We start from the raw sequence: 25,879 nt of genomic DNA on the forward strand, positions 1-25,879 counted from the left end.
AGATTGAACCTGGGTACACGCAGAAACAGGTACCAAATTAAAACCAGAGAACGTATGAGACATGCTGGTTTTCAGACCTCAGGCAGTGGGCAGGCAGGACAGTGTGGCTGAGGGCTCAGAGGCCAGGCTGCACTGGCCACAGTTAAAGCCCTTGAGGACGCCCAGGCTAGTGTCCAGGGAGCTGGAATGCACAATTTGATGTTTACAACCAATAAAAAATGAGCAGGCAGGCACAGATGCAGGGACATCGGGCCCTTCTGTCAACGGCATGGTTAGAGGTTTACCAGTTGTACTGGCCTCGGTGCACCTGCTTTTGATTTTATTCTGCCAGTTGTTTTCTGATTTTTTCTTCACTGTTTTCTGCTCTCTGTTTTTTTCCTTTTTCTTGATTACTTTCCACTTAATTTGCTCTTCTATATCTAATTTCTGAAAGTAGAAGATAAGAATGATCAATTTCAGAAATTTGACACTGGGGAATGGTCACTGAAGATCCTGGGGACAATAAAAAGATAGTAAGGGAATTATCATGAACAACTATTTGCCAATAAATCTGGACACTTACATAAACGGAAGATGTTTTTGGAAAAGCAAAGGAAGCTAAGTCGAGAAGAAATAAACGAGCTCTTTATTCAAGTTTTGCTCAACACTGAAAAGTTCTGTCAAACGTCTGAGCAACACACACTGACGTTTCTGTCGAGCATTTCAGGAAGGTTGAGGCATGTGACGCTGTGACACAAAGCCAGAGTCGTCTCTGAAAACACAGGTCGGCCTCCTGCGTGGAGTAAACGCCCGAGTTCAAGGAGCTTCAGCAAATCAAACGCACAGCTGCTTACGTGTGTAACAGCGCATGCAGTACATTCACGCACACGCACACAAACAGCGGCGTATCAAAAAGTTACACGTGAGCACCAAGCCGTGCAAGCCTGGCTTAACATTCAAAAATTAATAAATAAGATCACCCATGTCAACCAACTGTGAAGAAAAAACACACGATCGTCTCTGCAGATGCAGGAAAAGCATTTGCTGAAATTCTGTAACCGTTTCTGATGAAAGCTGCCGGCAAGCTGAGTGGAAGGAGCTTCTGTAACGAGCACTCACGCCCTGAGCCTGACGGCACAGCTCCCGGGGGACGAGATGCTTTCTTGCCGGGACCCTGGAGTGGGGGCGCGCAGGGCCTGCCTGCGTTCTGCTGGGCAGTGAAGGTCCTCGCCGGAGTCTGGAGTCTCTGGCCAGAGAGGAAGTAGAGTCCTACAGGCTGAGGGAGGGAGCTGGCCTGCGCCTGGGCAGAAGGTGTGACGGGCTGTTCAGGAAGCCGTGAGGGATGCGTAGAAATGTGGCTGCTAACTACTGTCAGTGAGTGCGGTGAGCGTCAGCACACAGGGCACCCTGAGAACGTCTTTTATGTTAGATGTGAGTGTGCGCAGTAGCACCGAAAGGAAGCAGTGGCCACACATCTGATGAAACATGTTAATGTCTGCGCTCAAGCTGGTTTTAGAAAAGGCAGAGGAACCAGAGACCAAATTGCCAACCTCCGCTGGATCATCGAAAAAGCAAGAGAGTTCCAGAAAAACATCTATTTCTACTTTATTGACTATGCCAAAGCCTTTGACTGTGTGGATCACAACAAACTGTGGAAAATTCTGAAAGAGATGGAATACCAGACCACCTGACCTGCCTCCTGAGAAACCTGTATGCAGGTCAGGAAGCAACAGTTAGAACTGGACATGGAACAACAGACTGGTTCAAAATAGGAAAGGAGTACGTCAAGGCTGTATATTGTCACCCTGCTTATTTCACTTATATGCAGAGTACATCATGAGAAATGCTGGGCTGGAAGAAGCACAAGCTGGAATCAAGATTGCCGGGAGAAATACCAATAACCTCAGATACGCAGATGACACCACCCTTATGGCAGAAAGTGAAGAAGAACTAAAGAGCCTCTTGATGAAAGTGAAAGAGGAGAATGAAAAAGTTGGCTTAAAGCTCAACATTCAGAAAACTAAGATCATGGCATCTGGTCCCATCAGTTTATGGGAAATAGATGGGGAGACAGTGGAAACAGTGTCAGACTTTATTTTTTTGGGCTCCAAAATCACTGCGGATGGTGATTGCAGCCATGAAATTAAAAGACGCTTACTCCTTGGAAGGAAAGTTATGTCCAACCTAGACAGCATATTAAAAAGCAGAGACATTACTTTGCCAACAAAGGTCCATCTAGCCAAGGCTATGGTTTTTCCAGTGGTCATGTATGGATGTGAGAGTTGGACTGTGAAGAAAGCTGAGCACCGAAGAATTGATGCTTTTGAACTGTGGTGTTGCAGAAGACTCCTGAGAGTCCCTTGGACAGCAAGGAGATCCAACCAGTCCATCCTAAAGGAAATCAGTCCTGGGTGTTCATTGGAAGGACTGATGCTGAAGCTGAAACTCCAGTACTTTGGCCACCTGATGCGAAGAACTGACTCCTTGGAAAAGAGCCTGATGCTGGGAAAGACTGAAGGCAGCAGGAGAAGGGGACGACAGAGGATGGGATGGTTGGATGGCATCACCAATGCAATGGACATGAGTTTGAGTAGACTCCGGGAGTTGATGATGGACAGGGAGGCCTGGCGTGCTGCAGCCATGGGGTCGCAGAGTCGGACTGAGCAACTGAGTGAGCTGAACGTCTGTGCAGCGATGAGAGTAGTCAGGAAAGTCCCGAGGAAGCAGGGAGGTGTCCCTCTCCAAGGAGGCCAGAGGTGGGGTCCCCACTGCTTTCTTTGTCAGCCTCTGAGAAGCCAGGCTCGTGCCCTGGTCTGCTGGTGTGGGGCATGGGGACAGGAAGGGTGCGTTCCTGCGGGATGGGGGCCGGTGGCAGGGGCGCAGGCAGTGGGGCCCCTCCACGCCTGCCGCTCTCTGCTCTGGGCTCGGCCTGAGTCTGCAGCTGCCCCCAGTGCCCAGCCTCCTCCGTGTCGGGGTGCGAGGTCCTCCCTGCAGACCTGCCGAGCCTTCAACGGGCTGCTGATGCCACTAGTCTGGGCTGTGCCCGCAGGACCCGCCCTCGTGGCGTGTGAAGAGGGCACACTTCCCAGGGGGCCACGGGGGCATGATGACAATCCTCACTGGCCCTGAGGAGCTGCTTGATTGCCGGGTCAGCGTGGTCACGTCTAGCAGCTCGGCCGGGTGGGGATCAGGTGTGCCGTCTGCCCCGCATGCCCTGAGTTGCCCCTGTAAGTGCCCGGCACACACGAGCATCACACCCGGGTCCTCGGACCCCCCCTCCCACCCCCAAGCCAGAGTCGTGGCTTCCTGTCTGCCTCTGGTACGGAGAGAGGCGGGCCCCCCGAGATGGATGCTGGGGGAGGCCCGCTCACACCCATGGGCCCCCCGAGGTGGATAGTGGGGAGGGCTTGCTCACACCCGTGGGCCCCCCGAGGTGGATGCTGGGGGGGGCTCTCTCACATCCATGGGCCCCCTGAGGTGGATGCTGGGGGGGCTCTCTCACACCCATGGGCCCCCTGAGGTGGATGCTGGGGGTGCTCGCTCACACCCATGGGCCCCCCGAGGTGGATAGTGGGGGGGCTCTCACGCCCATGGGCCCCCCGAGGTGGATGCTGGGGGCACTCTCACGCCCATGGACCCCCCGAGGTGGATAGTTGGGGGGCTCGCTCACGCCCATGGGCCCCCCGAGGTGGATAGTGGGGGGGGCTCACTCACACCCATGGGCCCCCCGAGGTGGATACTGGGGGGCTCGCTCATGCCCATGGGCCCCCTGAGGTGGATGCTGGGGGTGGCTTGCTCACACCCATGGGCCCCCCGAGGTGGATACTGGGGGGCTAACTCACACCCATGGGGCTGCTGTGGTCAGAGGCTGCAGGGGGTGCTCTGTGCAGCCTCTCAGCCGTGGTCACCGTGTGTGTCCCCGCGCACTGGAAACCACCCTGAGGAATCGGGCGGCTTCAAGGAGGAGGTTCCAGGCTGAGACCAGGAAGCTGTGGCCATCAGCTGGCCCCGGGGTCCGTGGGGAGAGCCAGGCGGCGGGGGCACCCCGTCAGCTCAGGACCTGCTTCCACCCTGCTTGCCCCTTGTCAGGGAAGGTGCTTCTTGAATGAAAATCAAGTCGTTCTTAGAGACCTCTGATGGCCCAGGCAACAGGCTGTGTTCAGAGCGGACCAAGCTCCATATTTCTGCCCCTTTGAAAGGCACAGCCTCGTGTCTGTCTGTCCGGATCTGGGGTAAAGCCACGGTTCACCCCCGGACGCTGCTTCAGCTTTGCGGCCGGCGGTCACGCAGGCCTGTGGGTGCCCAGGGCCAACAGCCACACTAGGAACCCTCCAGCCCCAAGGACTCGGAGTGGCCCTCCCGCCCACACGGGGGCTGGGAGCCGCCCTCGCTGCTCAGACGGCCAGGCCCCCGCCTGCTGGCAGGCTCGCGGAGCCTCGTTCTGTCCTCGTTGCCGGCCGGCAGCGGTGTGGGGCCTGGGCTCTGGGAGCGCGTCCGGTCGGGCCTTCCTTCTCGGGGGGCAGGCCCCCGCCTCCCCCACACCGTCCGACGCAGCCCTGGGGCGGAGGGTGGGTGGCTGGGCGACCAGAGGACCCCGCCTCCAGGCCGAGGGTCATAGACGTCTCCGCAGGGTGTTCTCAGGCGTAGCTGGTAAAGAGCAATCTCGCCTCTGGAGAAATTCCTTTGTCCCTTTTCAGCTCCTTATCTCGGCTGTCCGGCCTGCGCTGGGTTGTTTGCAGGATGTAATTCCTTTTTAGGTAACTCAGATACTCCTCTTTGGAGCAGGCCTAACAAGGCCTGGCTGCTGCTATTTTTAGCGGGGCCGGGCGGCTCTGCGTGTCCTGGAGACCAGAGCCGCCCTCTCTTCGCCACCTGTACAACGTCAGGACAGGGTCTGGTTTTGTTTGGCTGGGTGGTGTGTTTTTGTTTTTATTTTTAATTCCCTCAGCTCTTCCTTGCCAAAATCTCTAATTCACTCTTTTCCAAAATATTTTTCTTGAGCCTTCCTATGAAAGAACCCGTGTATTTCTATCAGTTGCCTTCGTTTCCCCCCTAGAGTTCGCAGAAGCTCCTTTTTTTGGTAAAGAATGTTGCCCAGCGCATGTGCAGATGTGAGCAGCCACCCCGTCCCAGGTGGGCAGGGCGGGGGCCAGTTAGAGCCCACGCAGCAGAGGCCCCGACCCTGACTCTCCAGGGCCAGGAGGCCCCTGCCCATCCAGCTCCTGCTTCTCTGAGCTCCTCCCCACCAGTCGTGGCCTGAGCTTGCTGCCCACATCTTGGAGGAACTTTCCCATCCACCCTCCAGACAGCCATGCCATCCTCCCCAAAGGGCTCTCGGTCTAGGCTCCTTCCTGGAGGCGGGGGGAGGCCTGCAGCTCTGACCTCAGTGGCCCAGAGAGCTCCGGGCCGGCACTTTCACTCCTAGTCCCGGGGTCCCCCGGGTGACAGCTGGTCCTGCCCCCGCGGCATTTGCGATGGTGTTGAACGGACACGCCATCCGGTGCTTGCTGTGCGTCTGTCTTGAGCACAGTGACCGAACAAGGCAGGCGCGTGAGGAAGGGGACGCTCAGAGAGCCTGGGAAAACAGGTTGTTGCTGTTCAGCAGCAAAGTCGTGTCTACTCTCTGCGACCCCGTGGACCGCCGCACGCCAGGCCTCCCCGTCCATCACCAACTCCCGGAGTTTGCTCAAACCCATGCCCATCGAGTCGGTGATGCCATCCAACCATCTCATCCTCTGTCATCCCCTTCTCCTCCTGCCTTCAATCCCTCCCAGCATCAGGGTCTTTTCCAGTGAGTCAGCTCTTCCCATCAGGGGGCCAAAGTGTTGGAGTTTCAGCTTCAGCATCAGTTCTTCCAATGAATATTCAGGACTGATCTCCTTTAGGATGGACTGGTTGGATCTCCTTGCAGTCCAAGGGACTCTCAGGAGTCTTCTCCAACACCACAGTTGAAAGCATCAGTTCTTCGGCACTCAGCTTTCTTTATGGTCCAGCTCTCGCATCCGTACATGACCACTGGGAAAACCATGGCTTTGACCAGACGGACCTTTGTTGGCAAAGTGATGCCTCTGCTTTTTAGTACAATGTCTAGGTTTGTCATAGTTTTTCTTCCAAGGAGCAAGCGTCTTTTAATTTCATGGCTGCAGTCAGTATCCATAGTGATTCTGGAGCCCCCAAAAACAAAATCTGTCACTGCTTCCATCTTCCACCTTTCTATGCCATGATCTTAGATTTTTGAGTGTTGAGTTTCAAGCCAGCTTTTTTAAACCTCCTCTTTCACCTTCATCAAGATGTTCTTTAGTTCCTCTTCACTTTCTTCCATCATCTGCATGTCTGAAGTTGTTGATATTTCTCCCGGCAATCTTGATTCCAGTTTGTGCTTCATCCTGCCCGGCACTTCACATGATGTACTCTGCACAAGTTAAATAAGCAGGGTGTCAATACACAGCCTTGTTGTTCTCCTTCCCCAGTTTTGAACTACTAAGTTGTTCCATGTCTGGTTCTAATCATTGCTTCTTGACCTGCATACAGGTTTCTCAGGAAACAGGTAAGGTGGTCTGGTACTCCATCTCTTTAAGAATTTCCCACAGTTTGTTGTGATATACACAGTCAAAGGCTTTAGCGTCATCAGTGAAGCAGAAGATGTTTTTCTGGAATTCCCTTGCTTTCTCCACGATCCAGTGAATGTTGGGAATTTGATCTCTGGTCTCTCTGCCTCTTCAAAACCCAGCTTGAACATCTGGAAGTTCTCAGTTCACATACTGTTAAAGCCAAGCTTGAAGGATTTTGAGTGTAACCTTACTAGCGTGTGAAATGAGTGCAATTATACAGTGGGTTGAACATTCTTTGGCATTGAAGTGAAAATTGACCTCTTCTAGACCTGTGGCCACAGCTGAGTTTTCCAAATTTGCTAGCATACTGAGTGCAGCACTTTCACAGTGTCGTCTTTGGGGATTTTAAATAGCTCAGCTAGAATTTTATCACATCCACTAGCTTTGTTCGCAGTGATGCTTCCTAGGGCCCACTTGACTTCACACTCCAGGATGTCTGGCTCTAGATGAGTAACCACACTTATCATGGTTATCCAGGTCATTAAGACCTTTCTTGTATGGTTCTTCTGTGTATTCTTGCCACCTCTTCTTAATATCTTCCGCTTCTGTTAGGTCCTTCCTGTTTCTGTCCTTTATTGTGCCTATTCTTACCTGAAAAGTTCACTTGATATCTCCAGTTTTCTTGAAGAGATCTCTGGTGTTTCCCATTGTTTTCCTCTGTTTCTTTGCTTTGATCACCGAGAAAGGCTTTCTTATCTCTGCTTGCTGTTCTTTGGAACTCTGCATTCAGATGGCTATGAGTGCATCTCCTTTGCCTTTCATTTCTCTTCTTTCCTCAGCTATTTGTGAAGCGTCGTCAGACAACCGTTTTGTTTTCATGCATTTCTTTTTCTTGGGGATGGTTTTGGCCGCCTCCTGTACAATGTTACAAGCACCATCCACAGTTCTTCAGGCACCATGTCTACCACATCTAATCCCTTGAATCTATTTGTCACCTCCAGTGTATAAACATAAGGGATTTAATTTAGGTCATACCTGAATGGCCTAGTGTTTAATTAATTCATTCATTAAACAAATGGCCTACTTTGTTTAATTGAAGCCTAAATTTTGCATTAAGGAGCTGATGATCTGAGCCCTAGTGAGCTCCCGGTCTTGTCTTTGCTGACCGTGTGGACCTTCTCCATCTTTGACTGTGATCCCTGAAAGGCCGGGCAGCAGCCTATGGTTTGTTCTGTGGCCTAGCGATGGCCTTTCCTGCTGAGTGGGCCACAGGAGAGGGTGCGTCCCGCAGCCGCGTCCTGGGCTGTCTGTCAGGGCAGTGTCCACACGCGCGTGTGTGCGTTCCCATCACTGGCCGTGCACATGTGTGTGTCTTCCTTCCAAGCCCTCTGTGGTCGTCCTCTGGAGCCCCTGCCGCTCACTGAGGCACCTCCCAGCCCCTGGGGCTCAGGCACCAGCATGGCCTTGTCTCTCAGAACCTTCTGTGGTGGACACTCTGCTCTGTGCTGTCCACAGCCTCCACTGTCCGCAGCCACCACTGTCCACGGCGGTCACTGTCCACGGCGGTCACTGTCCGTGGCCGCCACTGTCCACGGGGGTCACTGTCTGCAGCCGTCACTGTCCGTGGTGGTCACTGTCCACGGCGGTCACTGTCCGCGACCGCCACTGTCCGCGGTGGTCACTGTCCACGGCGGTCACTGTCCGCAGCCGTCACTGTCTGCAGCTGTCACTGTCCGCGGCGGTCACTGTACATGGGGGTCACTGTCCGCGGGGGTCACTGTCTGCAGCCGTCACTGTCCGCGGCGGTCACTGTCCACGGCGGTAACTGTCCGCGGCCGCCACTGTCCGCGGCGGTCACTGTCCACGGCGGTCACTGTCCGCAGCCGTCACTGTCTGCAGCCGTCACTGTCCGCGGCGGTCACTGTACATGGGGGTCACTGTCCGCGGGGGTCACTGTCTGCAGCCGTCACTGTCCGCAGCGGTCAGGCAGCCCTACCGTTCAGTGCGGTCCAGACCGTGAGCATTCAATGTGACCATCAACACGGTAGGTTTGGGACCTGCCATTGTATTGTCTGTTTTATGTTTACACCTTCTGGTTTGTCCCTTTATTTTCCCATTTCTGCTTTCTTTTGGATTGCTTCTCTTTTTCTTTCGCATTCCGTTTGAAGTTGTTTACTGGCGCCTTGCCTTTCATGAAGTGTCTTCCTGGCCTCTGTGGGTTTTGAGTCCGCCTGCCTCTGGTTGCACCCTGCTCCTTCGTGTGCCGCCTGGACACGCTGGGACTACGCAGGTTTCCGAGCAGCATGTGCTGTCCCTCCGCCTGCACTGGGGACTCCAGCCGGCGGGTTACGGTGGCTGTAAACTATGACTTACAATTGCTACTTCAAATCAAGGGTCAGCACCCCATCCCCGCTCCCCACCCTAGCCGGTCCGACTTGCCTCCTGGCTTGGGGTCAGGTTCCCAGGGGCGGCCTCCACACCTGCCCAGGGGTGTTGCCCCGAGGCTGCTGGCTGCCGGGCCTGAGTCTGCCCTGGGCCCCGGTCAGGGTCTGCCCAGCCTGCTCTAGTGGAGCTCCGCGCAGGCTCACGGGGACAGAGCCCACCCGAGTTTACTCACGAAGACGCCCTCTCTGGCTTTGACGTTTGAAGGACGGTTGACTGAGCTGTGTGATTCTTGGCTCATGCTTGGTCGCACTGAGGATTTTTATAAAAGGTGGTTCTGCCACTGCTCCACCTGCACGGTGGTTCTGGTGTGGGTGTCGGTGGTTCTGGTGTGGGTCTCTGACTGTGGTGTGGGTCTCTGGCTGTGCTGTGGGTCTCTGGTTTGGTTTCCTGGGGTCCTGGAGGACTGTGTGTTTCGCTGGGATGTGTCTGGGAGTCCGTTGCTCTGGGGTGATTGTCTCGGGTGCTCAGATGCCCCTCAGTGTGAGTTCAGCTCCCCCTGCCTTGGGAGGCTTCCCTGGGCCCCGAGTTCCCTGCCTCGCCCTCTCCCCGGGGAGGGCAGCTCCCCGGGGTGCAGGGGCTCCCCCCTGCCTTCCTGCTGACGCTCTCTTCACTCTCTGGGTTTTTCCGGCCTGTGTGGCCCCTGCTGAACTTTCCTCGAAGTCGGTTCTCCCTCGGGCGCTCTGTAACGTGCTCTTCTTTCCTGTGACGATTTTGTCCTTTTCCCCATTTCTGTCCTGAGGTTGATCCTGGTCTCTTTCGAGTCCATTTCTAATTTTGTTCTGTTTCCAAGCATTTCTCCTCCCCTCGGCGCCTGTCTGGATGTTTGGCTCTGTCTGCAGGGGGCTCGCAGCTCTGGGCTGCTCTGTGCCTCTGTCAAGGGCGGGCCTCTTCCTGGGGGTGCGCTTTCCTGCGGGCCGCAGCCCTGCGGAGACCTGCCCTTCCTCTGCCTGCCGCATTCCTGGCCTCACAGCACCCTCTTCTGTCCGTCTGGCAAAGTCCGGCAGAGCTGTGCTGCCTGCTGTGGGCAACGGGGTGCCTCCTCTCCGTCTCAGAGCGCCCGCCTGCCCCTGCTCCCCTGCTCACATTCCCGCTGCAGCCCCTCCGCCCTCCCTGCAGCCCTGCTCTGCAGAAGCAGGGCCTCCTGGCACCCTGCAGCCGGCCCATGGACCCGCCAGGCCAAGCGTCTCCTGCCGTCCGCAGCCGCCTTGGGCCGTCCCTGCCCAGGGCTGGGTGTGACTGAGCCGTGTGGGCTGGTCGCCCGGCTGCCCGTTAGACCCAGAAGCTGTGAGCCCGGTGACCTGCCCCCCGCCCCCTCACCCTTTCTACTCTGTGCCTCCGAGTCCGGCTGCTGCGATTCCACCTGGGTTGAAAGTTGGTTTGGGTTTTCACACGGGGGTCTCTCTGTACCCGCCTCCCATCTCAGCCGGAAGCCCTGGGTTCCCGTGTGGCCGTGCATAGTCTGGTCCCGGTGCCTCGCCTCCATTTCTTGGCTTGACATTTCCCTGAGAGGGGCTTGCCCTCCCGTTTCCCCAGAGACGCAGGAGGGAAGGAAGGCTTCATTCTTTTCATCCACCGGTTTTCAGAGGGGTGTCCTGACTCCACGCTGACTGGCATGGCAGGGGGGGTTAGCATCATCATGAGCTCGTGGATGTAAGAGTGTGTGTGTGTGTGTGTGTGTGTGTGTGTGTGGCCTGTCCTGGGTGGAGGGGGAGTGCTGGTTAAACTCCAACGTGGCGTCAGGCTCCTCTCCCACTTCCTGCAGGGCCCCCCAAACCCCCCAAACCCCCCATCCCGATGCTCCTGGTGGGGGCCAGGCTCCTCTGAACCTGCTCCCTCCCCCAAGCCCCGTTCCCTGCTGTGCGTTCGTCCCTGGGCTGCCCAGGGAGAGCCTCCGTGGACCCGTGTGGCCTCTGGCGTGGGGGGCGCGTGGTCTGCAGTCTGCGGAGAGGGGCATGGTGGCCGCTTTCCCGGCGCGTGGGGCCTTTCCTGCAGGCGTCTGTCACTTTCCTCCCCAGACGCTTCATGAGGAGGACCCATCGTTTCAGCACCTTCGTTCTCACGCGAGACGTACCTTTGTCTCCTCCCGTCCACTCCCGCGTGAGCTCCTCCCGGCGCCTCACCGTGGCTTTTGAAGCACCCTCTCCTGTCCTCCATATGGAGGGCCCTCCCCACCGGGCCCTGCAGCGGGTGGGCTGGGCCTGCAGGCCACCAGGGGCTCCCCGATGTGTGGGGGGGCGCGGGTGGGCTAGTTTTGGATCCTTCATTTTTTCGAGATTTGTGGGATCAGAGTCAAGTGTTTGAGGAGTTTGATGTGACGTGAAGAGTGAATTCTGTGCCTTAAAAGGCCACTTTAGTTCAGCCCATGACAGAATGAGTGGTCTCGTGAGGAAGACGCGTGTGGGTGTGAAGGCGGCAGCAAGGCCCTGCCCAGAGGACCCGCCCGGCCTGAGGCGGCTGCTTGGGGCATCAGGTCCTGGCCTCCCTGAGTCACTGGCGGGGTGTCCCTGGAAAGCCACTCCCTGGGGCTCGGCCCTCCCTGGGGACTTGGGCATGGTCCCTGACACACTCTGGGGACCCACAGCCTCTGCACACGGCGTGGCGGTGTGACCTGCAGGAGCCCACATGAATCCCCTGCCTGTCTCCGGGATGCCTTCTGCCCTTCCCGCCCCCGGACTGGAGCTGGGCCTGAGCTGCTGGACAATGGGGACTGGGCCCGGAGGAAGCAGCCCTGAGCAGGGTCGTGAGCCGCCAGCTTCCTCGGGACGACCTGCGCCTGTCCACGCCCCTCCCGGCCTGTGCTGCTCCCGGCATCCCGGGAGGAGCTGCCCGGGTGGAGCCCTGCGCCCCTCGCGAAGGTCTGGCTTTGTGTGTTGTCCCGGGTCCCAGACGCGGCGGGGACAGCCGCACACATCACGCCGCCTGTGGTGGCTTTCACGCGACTGCGCTGTGGTGTTTCTTGTTCCTGGGCCTGAGGCCAGGCCGTCTGGTGCCCTGACCCAGGCTGCCTGGAGCCGCTTCTGACCGGGGTCCCTGGTGCCCTTTGAGGTCCCGGGCCTGGGCCCGGAAACCAGCCTGCAATCTGCCCTGGTTGTGGAGGTGATCTGCTGCCCGAGTGCCCTGGCCCCTACCCGGCTGTGCAGTGTTGGGTGAGGCGCCCGCTGGGAGGCCTGCCGCCTGGTTCCCCGAGCCCTGAGGCTGGAGTCCAGGAAGGGGGGATCTGGGCCAGTGTTGAGGGGGCAGTGAGAGCGCGCTGGTGAGCATCCTGTACCCTGCTCAGGCGGAGTGCAGGGGTGAGCCGGGTGTCACTGCGTGCCCTTCCCTGAGGGCACGGCCGGGTCCAGGCACCTCCCTGAAGCTGGATGTGCCGCCCGCCATCTTGGGTCAGGGGCAGCTGCCGCTGAGCGGGGCTCCCTCCTGCCTGCCTGGCGCTCTGTGCTCCACTCCAGGGCCTGGCCCACGTCCCTTCCCCCCAGCCCCCTCTCTGGTCAGCTGGCTGAGCCCCGGGTGCAGCCCCTTCCCGTCGGGCACCTCACTGCCCTTGTGCCCAGAGGAGCCGTGTCTCAGCCTGTGGACCGCGGCCCGTCCACCCACGGCTCGCTGACCTCTGGGCAGGACGCGGTGGCCGAGGCCGGGTGCAGGCGGCGTGGGAAGCGACACTGTGGCCCTGCGCGTGGGTCGCCCGCCTCTGGGATGGTGGGCTGGGAGGCCAGGGTGGGCTCTGCAGGTCCGGCTGTGTCACCACGCCAAGGGAGGCGCAGAGCGGAGGACGGGTGGGGCGCGGGAGTGGACGGCCGGGGCCTCGCTGCAGTTCCAGTGCCGCCCTCGCTGTCCGTCCCGGCCACCCTGCCCTGGCCGTCTCCTGGGGGCTTCACCCTGGCCGCCGCCCCTGCCGTGAATGTCCTGGCACCGCTGCCCGCGCCCCCAGCTGTGGGCGCCCTGGGGTGTGGGGCCGCGGCCTCCGGGTCCCCTCGTGAGCCGTGTGGGTCCACACCTGCCCGGGTGACCTGAAGTTCGCTCCCGATGCCCAGCCTGTTTCAGGACCCAGGGGAGACGCGGGTCCAGGCCGTGGCCCGTGTCAGGACCCCATGCAGGGAGGGCTGCAGGGCGGCCAGGCCGCTGGATGGCTCTCCCTCTCAGGACGGCTCCCTTCAGGACAGCTCTCTCCCTCAGGCGGCACTCTCAGGACGGCTCCCTCCCCCTCAGGACGGCTCTCTCTCCCTCAGGAAGGGTCTCTCCCCCTCAGGACAGCTCTCTCCCTCAGGACGGCTCCCCCTTAGGACGGCTCTCTCAGGATGGCTCTCCCCCTCAGAATGGCTCTCTCCCCCTCAGGATGGCTCTCTCCCCCTCAGGACGGCTCTCTCAGGATGGCTCTCCCCCTCAGAATGGCTCTCTCCCCCTCAGGATGGCTCTCTCCCCCTCAGGACTGTTCTCTCCCTCAGGAAGGCTCTCTCCCCTTCAGGACAGCTCCCCCTCAGGACGGCTCTCCCCCTCAGGATGGCTCTCTCAGGACGGCTCTCTCAGGACGCCTTTCCCCCTTAGGACGGCTCTCTCCCCCTCAGGACTGTTCTCTCCCTCAGGATGGCTCTCTCTCCCTCAGGACGGGTCTCTCCCTCAGGACGGCTCTCTCTCCCTCAGGATGGCTCTCTCTCCCTCAGGACGGGTCTCTCCCTCAGGACGGCTCTCTCTCCCTCAGGATGGGTCTCTCCCCCTCAGGACGGCTCTCTCCCTCAGGACGGCTCCCCCTCAGGACGGCTCTCTCCCTCAGGACGGCTCCCCCTCAGGACGGCTCCCTCCCCCTCAGGACGGCTCTCTCAGGATGGCTCTCCCCCTCAGGATGGCTCTCTCCCCCTCAGGATGGCTCTCTCCCCCTCAGGACTGTTCTCTCCCTCAGGACGGCTCTCTCCCCCTCAGGATGGCTCCCCCTGAGGCTGGCTCCCCCTCAGGACGGCCCTCTCATGCTCCCCGCAGAGCCGCTAGGCTACAAGGCCGCAGCTCCAAGGAGGACTCCGTGGTGGAGTTCGAGTGACAGGAGGGAGGCCCGGCTGGGTGCCGCCTTGGGGCCTGTCTGGCTGGAGCCCGGGGAGACCCTGGTGGCCAGGGAGACGCTGCGGGCCTGGCCCCGGGGGCTGGGGGGCGAGCCGCGCCCGGAGGAGTGGGCCTGCCGGCTCTGCCGCCTGCCCCTGCCTGGCTGCACCCAGTCCCGCTGACTGCTGACCGCCGCAGCCGCGCCCACCTCGCCAGGGGCTGGGCTGGGGCTCGAGGGCGAGTCGGGCAGCCGGGCGTGAGACAGCGCCCGCCCTCGCGGCCAGCTTTGCTCCTCCTGTGCGTGCCCGTCGCTCAGTCGTGTCTGACTGTCTGTGACCCTGTGGACTGTAGCCCGCCAGGCTCCTGCGTCCATGGATGCTCCAGGCAAGAACACGGGGGGGTCGCCATTCGCTTCTCCAGGGCGTCTGCCCAACCCAGGGATTGAACCCAGGTCTCCCGTGTTGCAGGCGGATTCTTCACTGTCTGAGCCACCGGGGAAGCCCTGCTCCCTCCTAGATGGTGGGGCACATGCACACATGTGTGCACAGCGCCGACACACGCATACGACACGCGTGCACTCTCATCCCCACGGGGCCACGGCAGCGTCAGGATGGCTGTCCTCCTGGCCCTGCCCGCTGCTCTGTGGCCGACGCGGGACCTCCCATCGGGATGGGGGAGACGCCAGCATTCCTGAGAGACGGGGAGCTCCCTGGGGACCACGCCCCGGGGTCGGGGGCCGCCCTGATGCCTGCCTTTCTTCCGCAGGTCGTCCACGCTCACAGGCCACACTTCCTGGCCCTGCACTGCCAGGAGTTCGGAGGGAAGAACTATGAAGCGTCCATGTCGCACGTGGACAAGTTCGTCAAGTAAGTCTGGGGGCAGCTGCCTGGCCTCTACCTCCTCCTGGGGCGGGGTGGGTGTGGCTGGGGGTGAGGGGCAAGCCCCACTGAGGGCCAGGCCCGGGTTGGGGTGCCTTGTCCAAGAGGGGGCGTGGCCCGGGCGTCAGGGGCGGTGTAGCGATGGGGTGGCTGCACCCCTCGGAGTTCCAGGCAGTGGCACCTCTGGGCTCAGAAATGTCAGCCCCGGGTCCAGGCTGAGATTCCGTCCTGTGGCCTGACGGCTGTGTGGCCTGCTGCTGCTGAGGACAGGTGGACGGATGGGCCAGGTGTCCATTCAGAAGCTCACAGCTCGCTGGTCGCAGTGGGGCAGGCACAGAGCGCCGCTGTCCGTGGGAGGCGTGCCCTGTGGCTCTGTGGGGGTCAGGCCTACCCAGAGCCGCATGGCGCCCGGGAACAGGGACGCGGACCTGGGAGCTGGACGCGGGGGTGGGCAGGAGTGGGCCGGACGGCAGGCGCCCTCTCTGCTGTGTGTGACCCGGACTCCAGGTGCCATGGCGGCTCCCACTGGTGGAGGGGGGAGGTGACGCCTCCGAGGCAGCTGTGGGGGGTGTCCAGCCTGGGGTCCAGCCTGGCCCCAGCCCGAGGCCGAGCCCAGCAGCCATCACCGGCCTCAGTCCCCTGTGGGTGGACACAAGTCATCCATGTTTTCAGCTGTCACATTGTGGCTCATTTGTTAAAAGACAGATGTTTAAAAACTTCCAAATTTTCCCCAGATAACCTATAACTTAAAGCAATTTCAATCAAAATGTTTTCTTAGCGCTGAAACTAATACTAGATTCAGCGTAGAGGAGCAGAGGGCCAGGGCTCGCCCCAGGAATCCGGCAGCAGAGTGAGGCGGGCGTCCTCACTGCCCGGCCCCGAGCCCCCCGTGTGTGGGGGTTGGGCGACACCTGGTGGGCTGTGCAGGGCCCCCCGCCTTGCCCCCGGGTGTGGCCAGTGGCAGCTGGGTCGGGAGGGCACTGGGGGGCCCTGGGCTAGGAAGCCATGAGCTGGTCCCCCCGCCTGTCCTGGTCCCCGCCCCCCCCCAACCCTGTCCTGTCCCCCTTCCCTCCCCCCCCCTTCCCGGGCTGAGTTCCAGTTGTGCCAGAGCCGGGGCAGGAGGCCTCAGGGTGGTCCGTCCGATGGCCCGAGGGTGAAGTGCAGGAGAGCATCCGGGCAGAGGCTCCTTCAGAAAGTGTGCAGGTCCAGCAGAGGGAAGACGGACACGTTGGACCGTGGTGATGAAGTCTTCATCCAAAGACACGATAAACAAAGTCACAGTTTAGCCACACTTGGGAAAAGATATCTGCAATGTATTTGACTGACAAAAATTGTCAGTATTTAAATATCTGAAGAACTCTAGTTAGTCAACAAGAAGAGAACACTTTTGGTGACGCTGGGCATTTCAGAGATGAGCAGACATGGCTGCAGTGTCTCACCTCCATGCCCACGCCATCACACGTTCCTGTCCCCTGCCATCGTCCTGCTGTTGTTCCTGCCCAAGTTGTGCGTAACACGGGTGTTGCCGTTTTTGCTCTGAACCAGTTGGCTACCTTTCTCAGAGGTTAAAAAGTGCAGGAACGCGTCCCCTGTGTGGCCACCTGCCGCCCCCGGGGCACGGCCTTGCCAGCTTTCTCTCCACACCATCTTCCTCCGACCTGAGAACGTTAACGTTTATCTCAACGCAAGTTGCTGCTGATCAATTATCTCAGCTTTTGTTTGTCTGAAGAAAGTCTTTGTCTTCGTCTTTGAAAGCTGTTTCTGTTGTAAACAGAATTCTAGCTTGTCCATTTTCCCCTTCAGTACTTTAAGGATATTGTTCCATTGTCCTCTGTGCGGCCTTGTTCCTGAGCAGAATTGGCTGTTGTTCTGGTCTTCATCTTCTGTATATACTGTGTCTTTTTCCCCCGACTCGAAGTTTGTCTTTCTAGCTCGTGTGTAGCAACTTGATTGTTTTTCTTTAGTTTGATTTTCTTTGTGTTTCTTTTGCTTGGAGTTCTTTGAGCTTTTCCAACCTGTAGGTTCATAATTTTACTGAAATTTCAGGAAAGCGTTTGGGTTGTTGCTTCCTTTCTCTTTGTTCTCAGACTCCCACTTCTGATGAGCTCTTTCAGATTTTTTCAGTTCATATTTTTCTTCTTTGCTTCAGTTTGAATAGTCCTGTCTTTTAATCACTAATCTATCCTTTTTTTTTTTTTACATTTTAATCTGCTCTGAGGTCCATCCAGTGAATTTACTTCTGGTACTGTAATTTTAGCTCTAGAAGTACCATTTGTGTGCATATTTTCCTTACTACTCTGTCCACGTTTCCCTTTAAATCTTTGGTTATATTTATAGTAGCTCTCTCAAGTCTCTTTTCGGTGAATTGCATCACTTTTGTCCTTTCGGGGTCTGTTTCTGTTGACTTTCTTGTGGGGCACGGGCCCTGTTTGCCACTTCTCGGCATGCTGACTTGCGGGGTGTCGTGCCCACACCCTGCCTCTGCCCGCGGGCATGCTGGGGCTTGTCTGGCAGGCAGCCGGGGCTCGGGCACTAGTTTGACCCTCTCAAGGCTCATCCTCCCAGCCCTCCTCCCCGCTCCTTCCTGCCTGCTGGCCTTCACCTCTCAGAGCTGGAGCCCTCTTCTCCCCGCCCCGGGTGGAAGGCCAGTGGGGCACTCGTGTCCCCTCCCCTTGCCGGGCGGTGTTGGGGCGCCCCCCTTGGGGGGGTCAGGCACCCCCATCCGTCCAGAGCCATCGCAGACCCGGGGGGTGCGTGGCGGCTGCACTCCAGCCACGTCTTAGAGATGGGCCTTCCCCACTTCCTTCCCCGCTCCCCCGCTCCCCATGGTTTCCAGGTGGCCGTTCCTGCCCCCGTAAGCGCTCCTATGGGACCAGGAGCTGCCTGCGTGACGTGTGTAAAGACGTCCCTCTTCCTTCCAGGGAGCTGCTCTCCAGCGACGCGATGAAGGAGTACAATCGGGCGCGGGTCTACCTGGACGAGAACTACAAGTCCCAGGAGCACTTCACGGTGAGCGAGCTCCTCCTCAGCGCGGGGGCCCGTGGGCCCTGCCGTCCCCTACATGGCGGGCTGCCCTGCCCCGGGCCTGGGCCGTGCGTGAGTTCCACGTGACGGTGGGGGGACCACGGACAGCAGCCCCCGCTGGCGTGATGGCCAGGGGTATGCTGGGTGCGGGGACGGATGGGCATCTCGGGGCGCAGAGCTGAGCACCTCTGGGTGGCTGTCACCACCTCGAGGGTCCCTGTCTTGTGAAGAGTGGCGTCAATCAGCTCGTCGGTGGACGGGGCCTTGGTTCTCGGGCGCAGAGGCCGTGGCCGCAGGAAGGCCGGGAGTGCCCGCTGCCCGTCCACCTGTCTGTCTCACAGCCTTTGGAAGTCTCCGTCGTTCCTGGAAACGCCAGTTCCCGAGCTCTCTGCTCTGCTCGGAGGCACCTGTTGTGCCGTGCTGATGCAATAGTTGCGCTCCTCCTCCAGCCTGTTGCTTGGCGGGGTGAGGGATGGTTCACGGTGCAGGCGCCTGGGGCCTCATCCCTGGAGGTTTATCTCAAAAAGGGCTTTCTCCATTTGCAATGGAAGACAGGAACCTGCAGCAGAGCATCCCCGTCACTCAGCGGCTTCTCTGGAGGAAGGACCGTTGTGCAGACAGTCGTGTGTAAGGAAGGTTATCAAAAATTATTTGCCAGTGAAAACTGGAAGTAATTTTAAGTACGCAGAATTAGACATTTTCACACTGTGGGCGAGCCACCTGGGAATAATCTGCAGCCGCTGCAGATGACGCACACAGAAGACCCTGCCATCTGGTTGGGCATTGAGGCCACGCCCCTCCTGTTCTTCCTGGACCAGGGACCATTGGAGTCTCGGCCTCTCACACCCGCGGCGTCTCTATCAGAGCCGCCAGCCCTTCCCTCTCTTGTTGAGTACGCTGATGGCCACAGGGCCATCCTGCTTCGTTTCAGCCCGGGAAGGCACTCAGGATGGCGCCTTCTTGGGCAAGCCTGACCCCACACTGGATGCCAGCCGGGACATGGGGACAGCCCGGGTCTGAGGTCCCCGAGGCTCTGTCTCCCGGGGTCCACGGGACCCGACAGGGTCTGGAGATGAGGCTGGAGGCCGGACCTGCCCGAGGTGCTTGGGGGCCCCGCTCCCTGCCTCCCTCACCCTGTGGGTCGTGGCCTGCTCCTGCCTGGCGCCGTTGCCTGCAGACACCATCCTGCGTGGCTGCGTCTCCCGGGCGGGAATGCCCGCAGAGCTCCACACCCCAGGTCCGGACCTCGCTCCAGACGCTCTGCATCAGGGGAGGCGTGCATTTGTCAGCATCTCCCCCGATACAGGAACGACCTGAGATGAAGGCCTGCCTGGCCCCGGCCCTGTGTGCCCGTCTGCTGCCCCCTCAGGGTCGTGCGTGGAACCACCTTTGCTGGACCCTCTGGCCATCCTGGTGGAGGGACCTCTGCGCCCCTGCGGTTCTGGGCAGAACTGGGCAGCCATGTGGCCACCCCCTCGCCCCAGCCTGCTGGCCTCTGCCTGTCAGAGGGAGGGAAATTTAATTTTTACAAGATTAATGGCATTGGAGTAATATTTTTAGCTGAGTGTGGTTCAAATAATAGGCCATTAATTGAAAAAGGAAATTGAAATGAATTTATCTTGTACATAAATGCTGTCACAGGTATTAATAGGGATCAGAAAATAGTAGCCTGTTCCCAGAAAGGGGGCAAACCTGCAGCTGCCCCTGGTGATGAACACGAGGTGGGGGCCCCAGAGCCCTCAGCAGCAGGAAGGGGGGTCTGCAGCTTGGGGGAGCTGGGCCCTGCGGGGGGAGCCTTTGGGGGGGCGGGGCTCGGTTGGGGGGTGCAGCTGCTCAGCAGGGGCCTGCAGGTCCTGGCCTTCACCAGGAGGTGGCGCCAGAGCAGCACCTCCCATCCCAGCCGGAGCTGCTGGAAGCTCAGATTTTAGACTTAAAATGATAACGCCAAATTCTGTCTGCTCCCGAAGACCATCCTGAGTGGCCGCTCACTGAAGCAAGTGGCTCGTGTGGTTCACTCGGGCCTAAGGAGACAGAGCATCCCCCACTGGCCGTCCTGGGCGGCTCTGCTCCCTCCGACCCTGCCCGCTGGCCAGTCCCCTTCCTGCCTGTTTTCTTCTGGGAGATCTGCTCCTTCTGTGCCCCAGCCTCCCATCGCCCGCCCTGCTCCTGGGAACTCGCTGACTGCCCTCACGGGCTGATGGCCCGGCCTCGGGTTGGAAGCAGCCACACATGAGCTGGGTGGGCTGGCTGGAGCTTGCAGGCTGGCACAGCCCTCTGGCCCCTGGATCCTCGCCTCAGGCCACGGCCACTTTGATGCGCTCATTGTCGGCCTTCTGCCCTCTGCGTCTGCCCCTTGGATCCAGAGTCCGGGAGCAGCGAATCCGTCCCTGAGCGGACCGGGCCTGGGCCTGCTTCAGCGCCTGCCGGCTGCTCGGCAGACTGTCTGAGCAGGTGGGTGGGGTCTGGGGCAGGGAGCCCGGATCCCAGTGGTTGGGCTTTGCATGCCTTGAAGATCGTGGGTTGGGTGGGTTTCCCCAGTGCAGGGGCTCTGAGCCGGGGGCCTCCACTTTGGAGCTGGGGAGACGGAAGGCTCATGTGTAGTTGGGGAGGAGGGGGCCAGGTGAGCTGGAAGCCATGGGCAGTGAAGTAAGACCCCAGAAGGAAGGGGCTGCCCCTCAGGTGCCTGCCCTCCCCGGCCCTGAGGCCCCGCCCGCCCACTCCCTGCTCCCAGAGCCCCTCCTGGGGCGACTCCCGGGCCGTCCCTGGCACCACCTGCTGGGCACAAACCTGGTGGGGGCCATGAGGCGTGGGGTGAAGCCGGTGGCCACACACCTGGCCGGTCCTCACCTGCGCCTGCAGGGCATTGGCAAATGCAGGAGACGGGGTGGTCGGGGCTGACCCTCCTGGCCTGTGGAGATGCCGCGTTGTGGCTGCACCCAGTGGAGGCACCGAGGACAGGCTCCCAAGGGCTCTGCACCCTGCTTTGGCGAACCCGGTGTTGCCCTAACCCGCGGAGGTTCTGACTTCCCCTCAAAGCTCTGGAAGTGGGTTCCATCTGGACAGACAGGTCAGTGTGCTGGCATCTGCCTCCCGAGTCCCTGGGCCGCCTAGAAGATGGAGGCGTTGCTGCCCGTGGCCCTGCCGGTCCCCGCTCCCCCCACCAGCCTCCAGCCTCCACCGTCCCCACTGACCTGGATCCTGGAAAGAGGCTCCCTCCTGGGCTTCGTGGGTGGGTGAGAGTGCGGCCAGGCCAAGTCCCACTGACATGGACTCACAGGTCACGAGGGTCTCCTGGGACTGGGCCCTGTTGGCGGGGGCGGTGGGGCCGTGGACGTCGGGAGAAGGGCCATCTCAGTCCCCCAGGAAGCTCCCTCCCTCCCTGCCGAAGCTGGGCAGCCCTGCAATCTCTGCAAGCCCCCTGCCCCCGGTCACCGGGCAAGGAGCCCCCACGGCCTGTTTCTCCCTCGTGGTCAGACCAGGAGGCCCGGGGCAGACCCTGGCGCCCGGGTTGGGGGTCTGTCCGCACTGAGGGGTCCCTTCCTGCCCTGGGGGGGCCTGCTCTGCTCCCCCTGCTGGCTGGTGTCCACTCTGGTGGCTCCTGGGCCCAGGACGCCTGGGCAGCAGGTCACCAGCAAACCAGCTCCTTCCTCCCCGCTTGGCACCGTGTCTGGGGCTCCTTCCGCTCCTCACTGGGGGTGCACTGGCCCTGTGGTCTCCTTCAGCAGGAGCTGGGCCTGTCCTCCAGCTCGGGCACCTAGAGGGCACCTGCTGGAAGGGGTGGGGTGGCACCGGCTCTTTCCCGCTCCGCCCCCCCGCCCCCTGGCCTGATGCCCGCTCCTTCCAAGGGGTCACTCTGCTCCGTGGCCTCCTCCTGTCTGCTCTCCTGGGTAAGACTTCGGGGGAAATTTACGGAGAGTTCATGGCGTTGGCCGCAGTTCTTCGGTCTGAGGAAGGGCAGGGAGGCACCGTCCTGGGATGCAGGACGACCTGCGGTAGCCCCTCCAGCCCCGCCTCCTGCCCCGCCCGCGGGTCCAGACAGGCCTGATGAAGTGAGGGAAGCAAGATTGGTTTTCCGAGGGCGCGGGGCCCTCGGCGCTCAGCTAAATCACGGCTGCCGGCCTCGGGGGCGGGGGCGGCCGCTCCCCCTGCGGCCCGGCGGCCCCGCGGGACGCGGTGATGTGCGGCCCGGCAGCGGCAGGGCTGAGGGAAGGTGAAACTGTCATATCGATCTTTTTAGCACTAAAATATGAGCCACTTTACTCTGCTCCCCGCTGCTGTGATGTGAAAAATAATAACTTGGGTCCAAATTAAAAATATTGATCTCTGGAAGGTGCTGGAAGTAAATAAACACCTTCCGAAGTTTTCGGGTCAGCCGAGAGACGGCACTCGGCAGTAAATGTGTCCGCGTGTCAGAGTCCAGGGTTCTTGATCTGTTTTTTCTTTAAATTGATTTTTCATTATTTACTTCCTAAAAGTGTTGGAATCTGGTCCTCCGCTGTTAAATCCCAGTGTTTGGGCAAATCGTTTCTTTGGGGCTTATAAGGTGCGGCTAATCCACTCCTCATTGATTGATTGATTTTTGACTCAATAAGCATGCGGGCCTGGCCTTATTTAGGGCCTCCGTCATAATTTTTTATGCATTTAGGCTCGACTTTTTTATTTCCGTCTAGCGGACGAGCCGTGCTGGGCTAGCTGGCGGGGAGGACAGTTGCCAGCAGGTCGGTTTGCCTCCAGCTGGTGTCCCGCGGGGCTGTGCATGGCTTGTGGCAGGGCTGAGCCCTCCCTGGCCTCCGAGCGCCCCCTTGAGCACAGGGCGTGACCTGGGGGTCGGAGAGCCACCTGCGACTGTGTGTGCGAGTCTGCAATGCTGTGGTCCCCGGGAGACGCCGGCCCTGGGCTGCCACTGCGGAGGCCCCGAAGCTTGGGCGCATCCGGGTCACCATGCAGCCCAGACCCTGGGCCTGGCCGGAAGGTGGCGGGGCGGGGGGTGCCCGGGACGGACAGAAGGTGCTGCGTGGCCGTTGTGGAGTGAGACCGCGCCTGGGAAGACCTGGGACTTACAACAGGGCACCTGGCCGGTGGCATGGCTGGCTGACCCGAGAGCCAGTGGCCGCGTCCGTCTGGAGCCCAGGATGGGATGCCGCCAGGCAGGGGAGCTCCCTGGGCTGGGCCGGGGCGGGGGCAGGGAGAAGGGGGCGGCCCTGGGGGCTCTGGGGGGCTGGCGCCGGCCCATCCCACGCTGCGTGTTCTCGAGGCCGCCACGCAGTGCCCAGAGTGCCCCTCACACCTCCCCGTGCCGGGGGAAGCAGTGACCAGAGGTCCTCGGACTGTGCCGCAGTGTTGCTGACGCTGCACATACATGGGAACCACGTGTGCGGGGCTGTGTCTGCCCCTCAGGTCCTCCAGGAAGGCGCCTCCCGGCTCCCTCACTGGCCCACGGGCGCCCTGAGTGGATGGAGGACATCTCTGCCTCACCTAGACTTGAACCCCGACCGACAAGCCGCTTTAGAGCCTGGCCTGAGTGCCCAGGGTCCTGCCCCACCCAGGCCAGGCCAAATTGGGAGGATGGGCAGATGTTCGCAGAGTGGCCGGCGTGCTGGTGGCGGGGCAGGAGGGCCACTGGCTGGGGCGCCAGGGGGTCAGTGGCCCCTCGACAGAGGCCAGAGCCTGCGGGGGTCTTGCAGGCTTGTTGAGAGGGAGGGGCTGCTTTTCTCCTCCGTGGTTTGGAGGCCGTGGAGTGAGGGGGATGCAGCAGTGGCCGCTGCACCCACGTGGGAGGGACAGGGCCCCGGTGCAACAGTGGCCTGCCGGGGTTTGGGTGGGAGGCAGGTGGAGCCTAGCCACCCCGGATTGAGGCCAGCTCCTGGGAGGCTGGGACGACCCCTCCTCCGCAGGGTGCTTGTCTTCAGTGCCGCCACCCCTGAGTGTCCAGTCCTGGGTCGTATTTTCCAGCTGATGCCCTCTCCTGGATCACCAGTACCTGCCCCTCGCCTTGGGCACCACCTCCCCTGAGAAGCCAGGTTTCAGACGAGAGCGCATGTCTCAGAGGCCGGCGTGCCCGGAAGGTGTGCCCGGAAGGCTTGCTGGCTGAAGGAAGAAGCTCTGGGTTGCGGCCCTCCGTTTCCCACCAAAGAGCAGAGGACTCGCCCAGGCAGCTGCACAAGGGCCCATACTGGCTGCTGTGGCCCCGGAGCCCAGGCCACGAGTACCGCCTCCCTAGAGCAGGGTCGGCTGTTAGCGGGGCGTGGCCCAGCGTCCCAGGCACCACGGTGCCGTGAAGCCGTCCGTGTGGCCACAGGACACGCGTGTTGTGCTCCGCGTGCTGGGCCTGCTGCAGGTGCCACAGATGCAGAGACACAGGCCACCACAGCACTCACACGCTCTGCCCTCTGGAGCATGCACACTCCAGTGAGCACACATGCAAACACACGACACTCGGCCGCATGTGATGCAGACATGCTGCGTGCGGCCCCTGCACGTGACGCAGACACGCTGCGTGCGGCCCCTACCTACGTGTGACCGGACACCCTCCCTCTGTGCCCTGGTGGGGCTTGCAGAGTCCAGGGTCAAGCCCATGCTGTGTGGTTACAAGATTGAAAGAGCTGGTGTGAACGTGTCTGCTGCCCTGTACCACCCGCAGGCCTCTTGGAGATGGGAGTGGAGACCAGACTGCTCTGAGGAGGCCATGTTTAGTGGGGCCAGGAGGGCGTGCAGGGGTGGGCGGGGGAAGGGGGAACGGCAGCGGGCAGGTGGTCATGTTTGCGCGGGGCCACGGCAGACATGGAGATGGGCCCCGCACTCCGCTGGGGGTGGCACGCTGCTGGCTGTGGGCGCGTGGTCCTGGATGACCTGCCCGCCTGCCGGCCCTGAGCCATGTCCTGCCCAGGGACTGAGGGGCAAGGGTATGAAGACCCAGCACGGAGGCCTCACGGGGAGTGACTCTGAGGGAGGAGAGGAACGGGCCAGGGGCAGGGCCCTGGCAGCGCCCACTTCCCGAGGCCACACCAAGAGGCAGAAGACAGACCTCAAGCTCCGGCACGCTAGAATTCCCATCCAGAGTCCTACCCAGCAGCCTGTGAGCTGCAGGTAGGAAAAAATGAGAATTGTGTTTCAGATGCGTCAGGCGTTTATGGTATGTCCCTGGTGCCTGGGTCAGGAAGCTCTGGTACTCTGCGCAAAGTCCAGAAAGCATGGGACCCCGGGTTTTGAGCAGCCGGCTCCCTGGAGGTGGGGGCAGGGCCCAGACATGGTTAGTGGGTGCCTCTAGCTGGACCGGGTGTCTGCCAGGCCCTTTGCAGAGGCTGTACCCAGCTCCCTGGGTGTGAAGAGCGGGTGTCCTTGCCTTCAGCTCTGCAGACACTGATGTGTGCACCCCTGTGCCAGACCTGCCTCTCCGTTCTCAAAGGAGCCCCCAGGCCCGTGGTGAAGGCACTCCTGGGGGAGAGCCGCGTGCCCTGTGGGAGCAGGCAGCTGGCTGAGTTTCTGAGCGTCTCCTGGAAGGTGAGACTGATGTGCAGAAACACTGAGATGAGGTTTAGACAGTGTGTGAATGAAGCGTGACAAATGCGCCTTAAAGATCTCAATTAAAACAAAAAAAGAAGCAGTAATGAACTCCAGGGAAAACAAAGAGCTGTTCGAGAGAGGAAAAGCAGTTGTAATGCAGTAAGTGGTTCTATTGTGAAGAGCATTCTAAAGTTATAATGATGTAAAGCTGATTATTAGTTTAAATAAAGATGTGTTTTTATCCCAGGGATGGGGCTCGGGGATAGTGTGTGTATGTGTGTGTGTCTGTGTGTGTGTGTCTGTGAGTCTGTGTGTCAGGCATGTGAGTGAAGGAAGGTGGTATAAAGGGATTAAATCCTTGTTTTCCACAGCAGAGAAATCAATAGTTAATATTGAAGACTAGGAAATCAAGAAGTAGCATTGTAAGCTTTAGCAGCATGGAGGTAAATACCAAAAGAAAACAATTAAAAGAAA

At 60.1% G+C, this 25,879-nt stretch overlaps 1 protein-coding gene across 2 annotated transcripts in view; it reads left to right on the forward strand.

The window, feature by feature from the left end:
- The window catches only part of INPP5A (inositol polyphosphate-5-phosphatase A), a 149,801-nt gene that overhangs the window by 56,823 nt on the left and 67,099 nt on the right, over positions 1 to 25,879 (forward strand). For both annotated transcript variants that reach the window (XM_043926763.1, XM_043926764.1), the window contains exons 3-4: positions 14,766 to 14,866; positions 17,800 to 17,887. In XM_043926763.1, the coding sequence (XP_043782698.1) occupies positions 14,766 to 14,866; positions 17,800 to 17,887 (189 nt within the window). The remainder of the gene's footprint in view (positions 1 to 14,765; positions 14,867 to 17,799; positions 17,888 to 25,879) is intronic.

This window comes from Cervus elaphus, chromosome 15 (genome assembly GCF_910594005.1).
Source record: "Cervus elaphus chromosome 15, mCerEla1.1, whole genome shotgun sequence".
NCBI classification, from domain to species: Eukaryota; Metazoa; Chordata; class Mammalia; order Artiodactyla; family Cervidae; genus Cervus; species Cervus elaphus.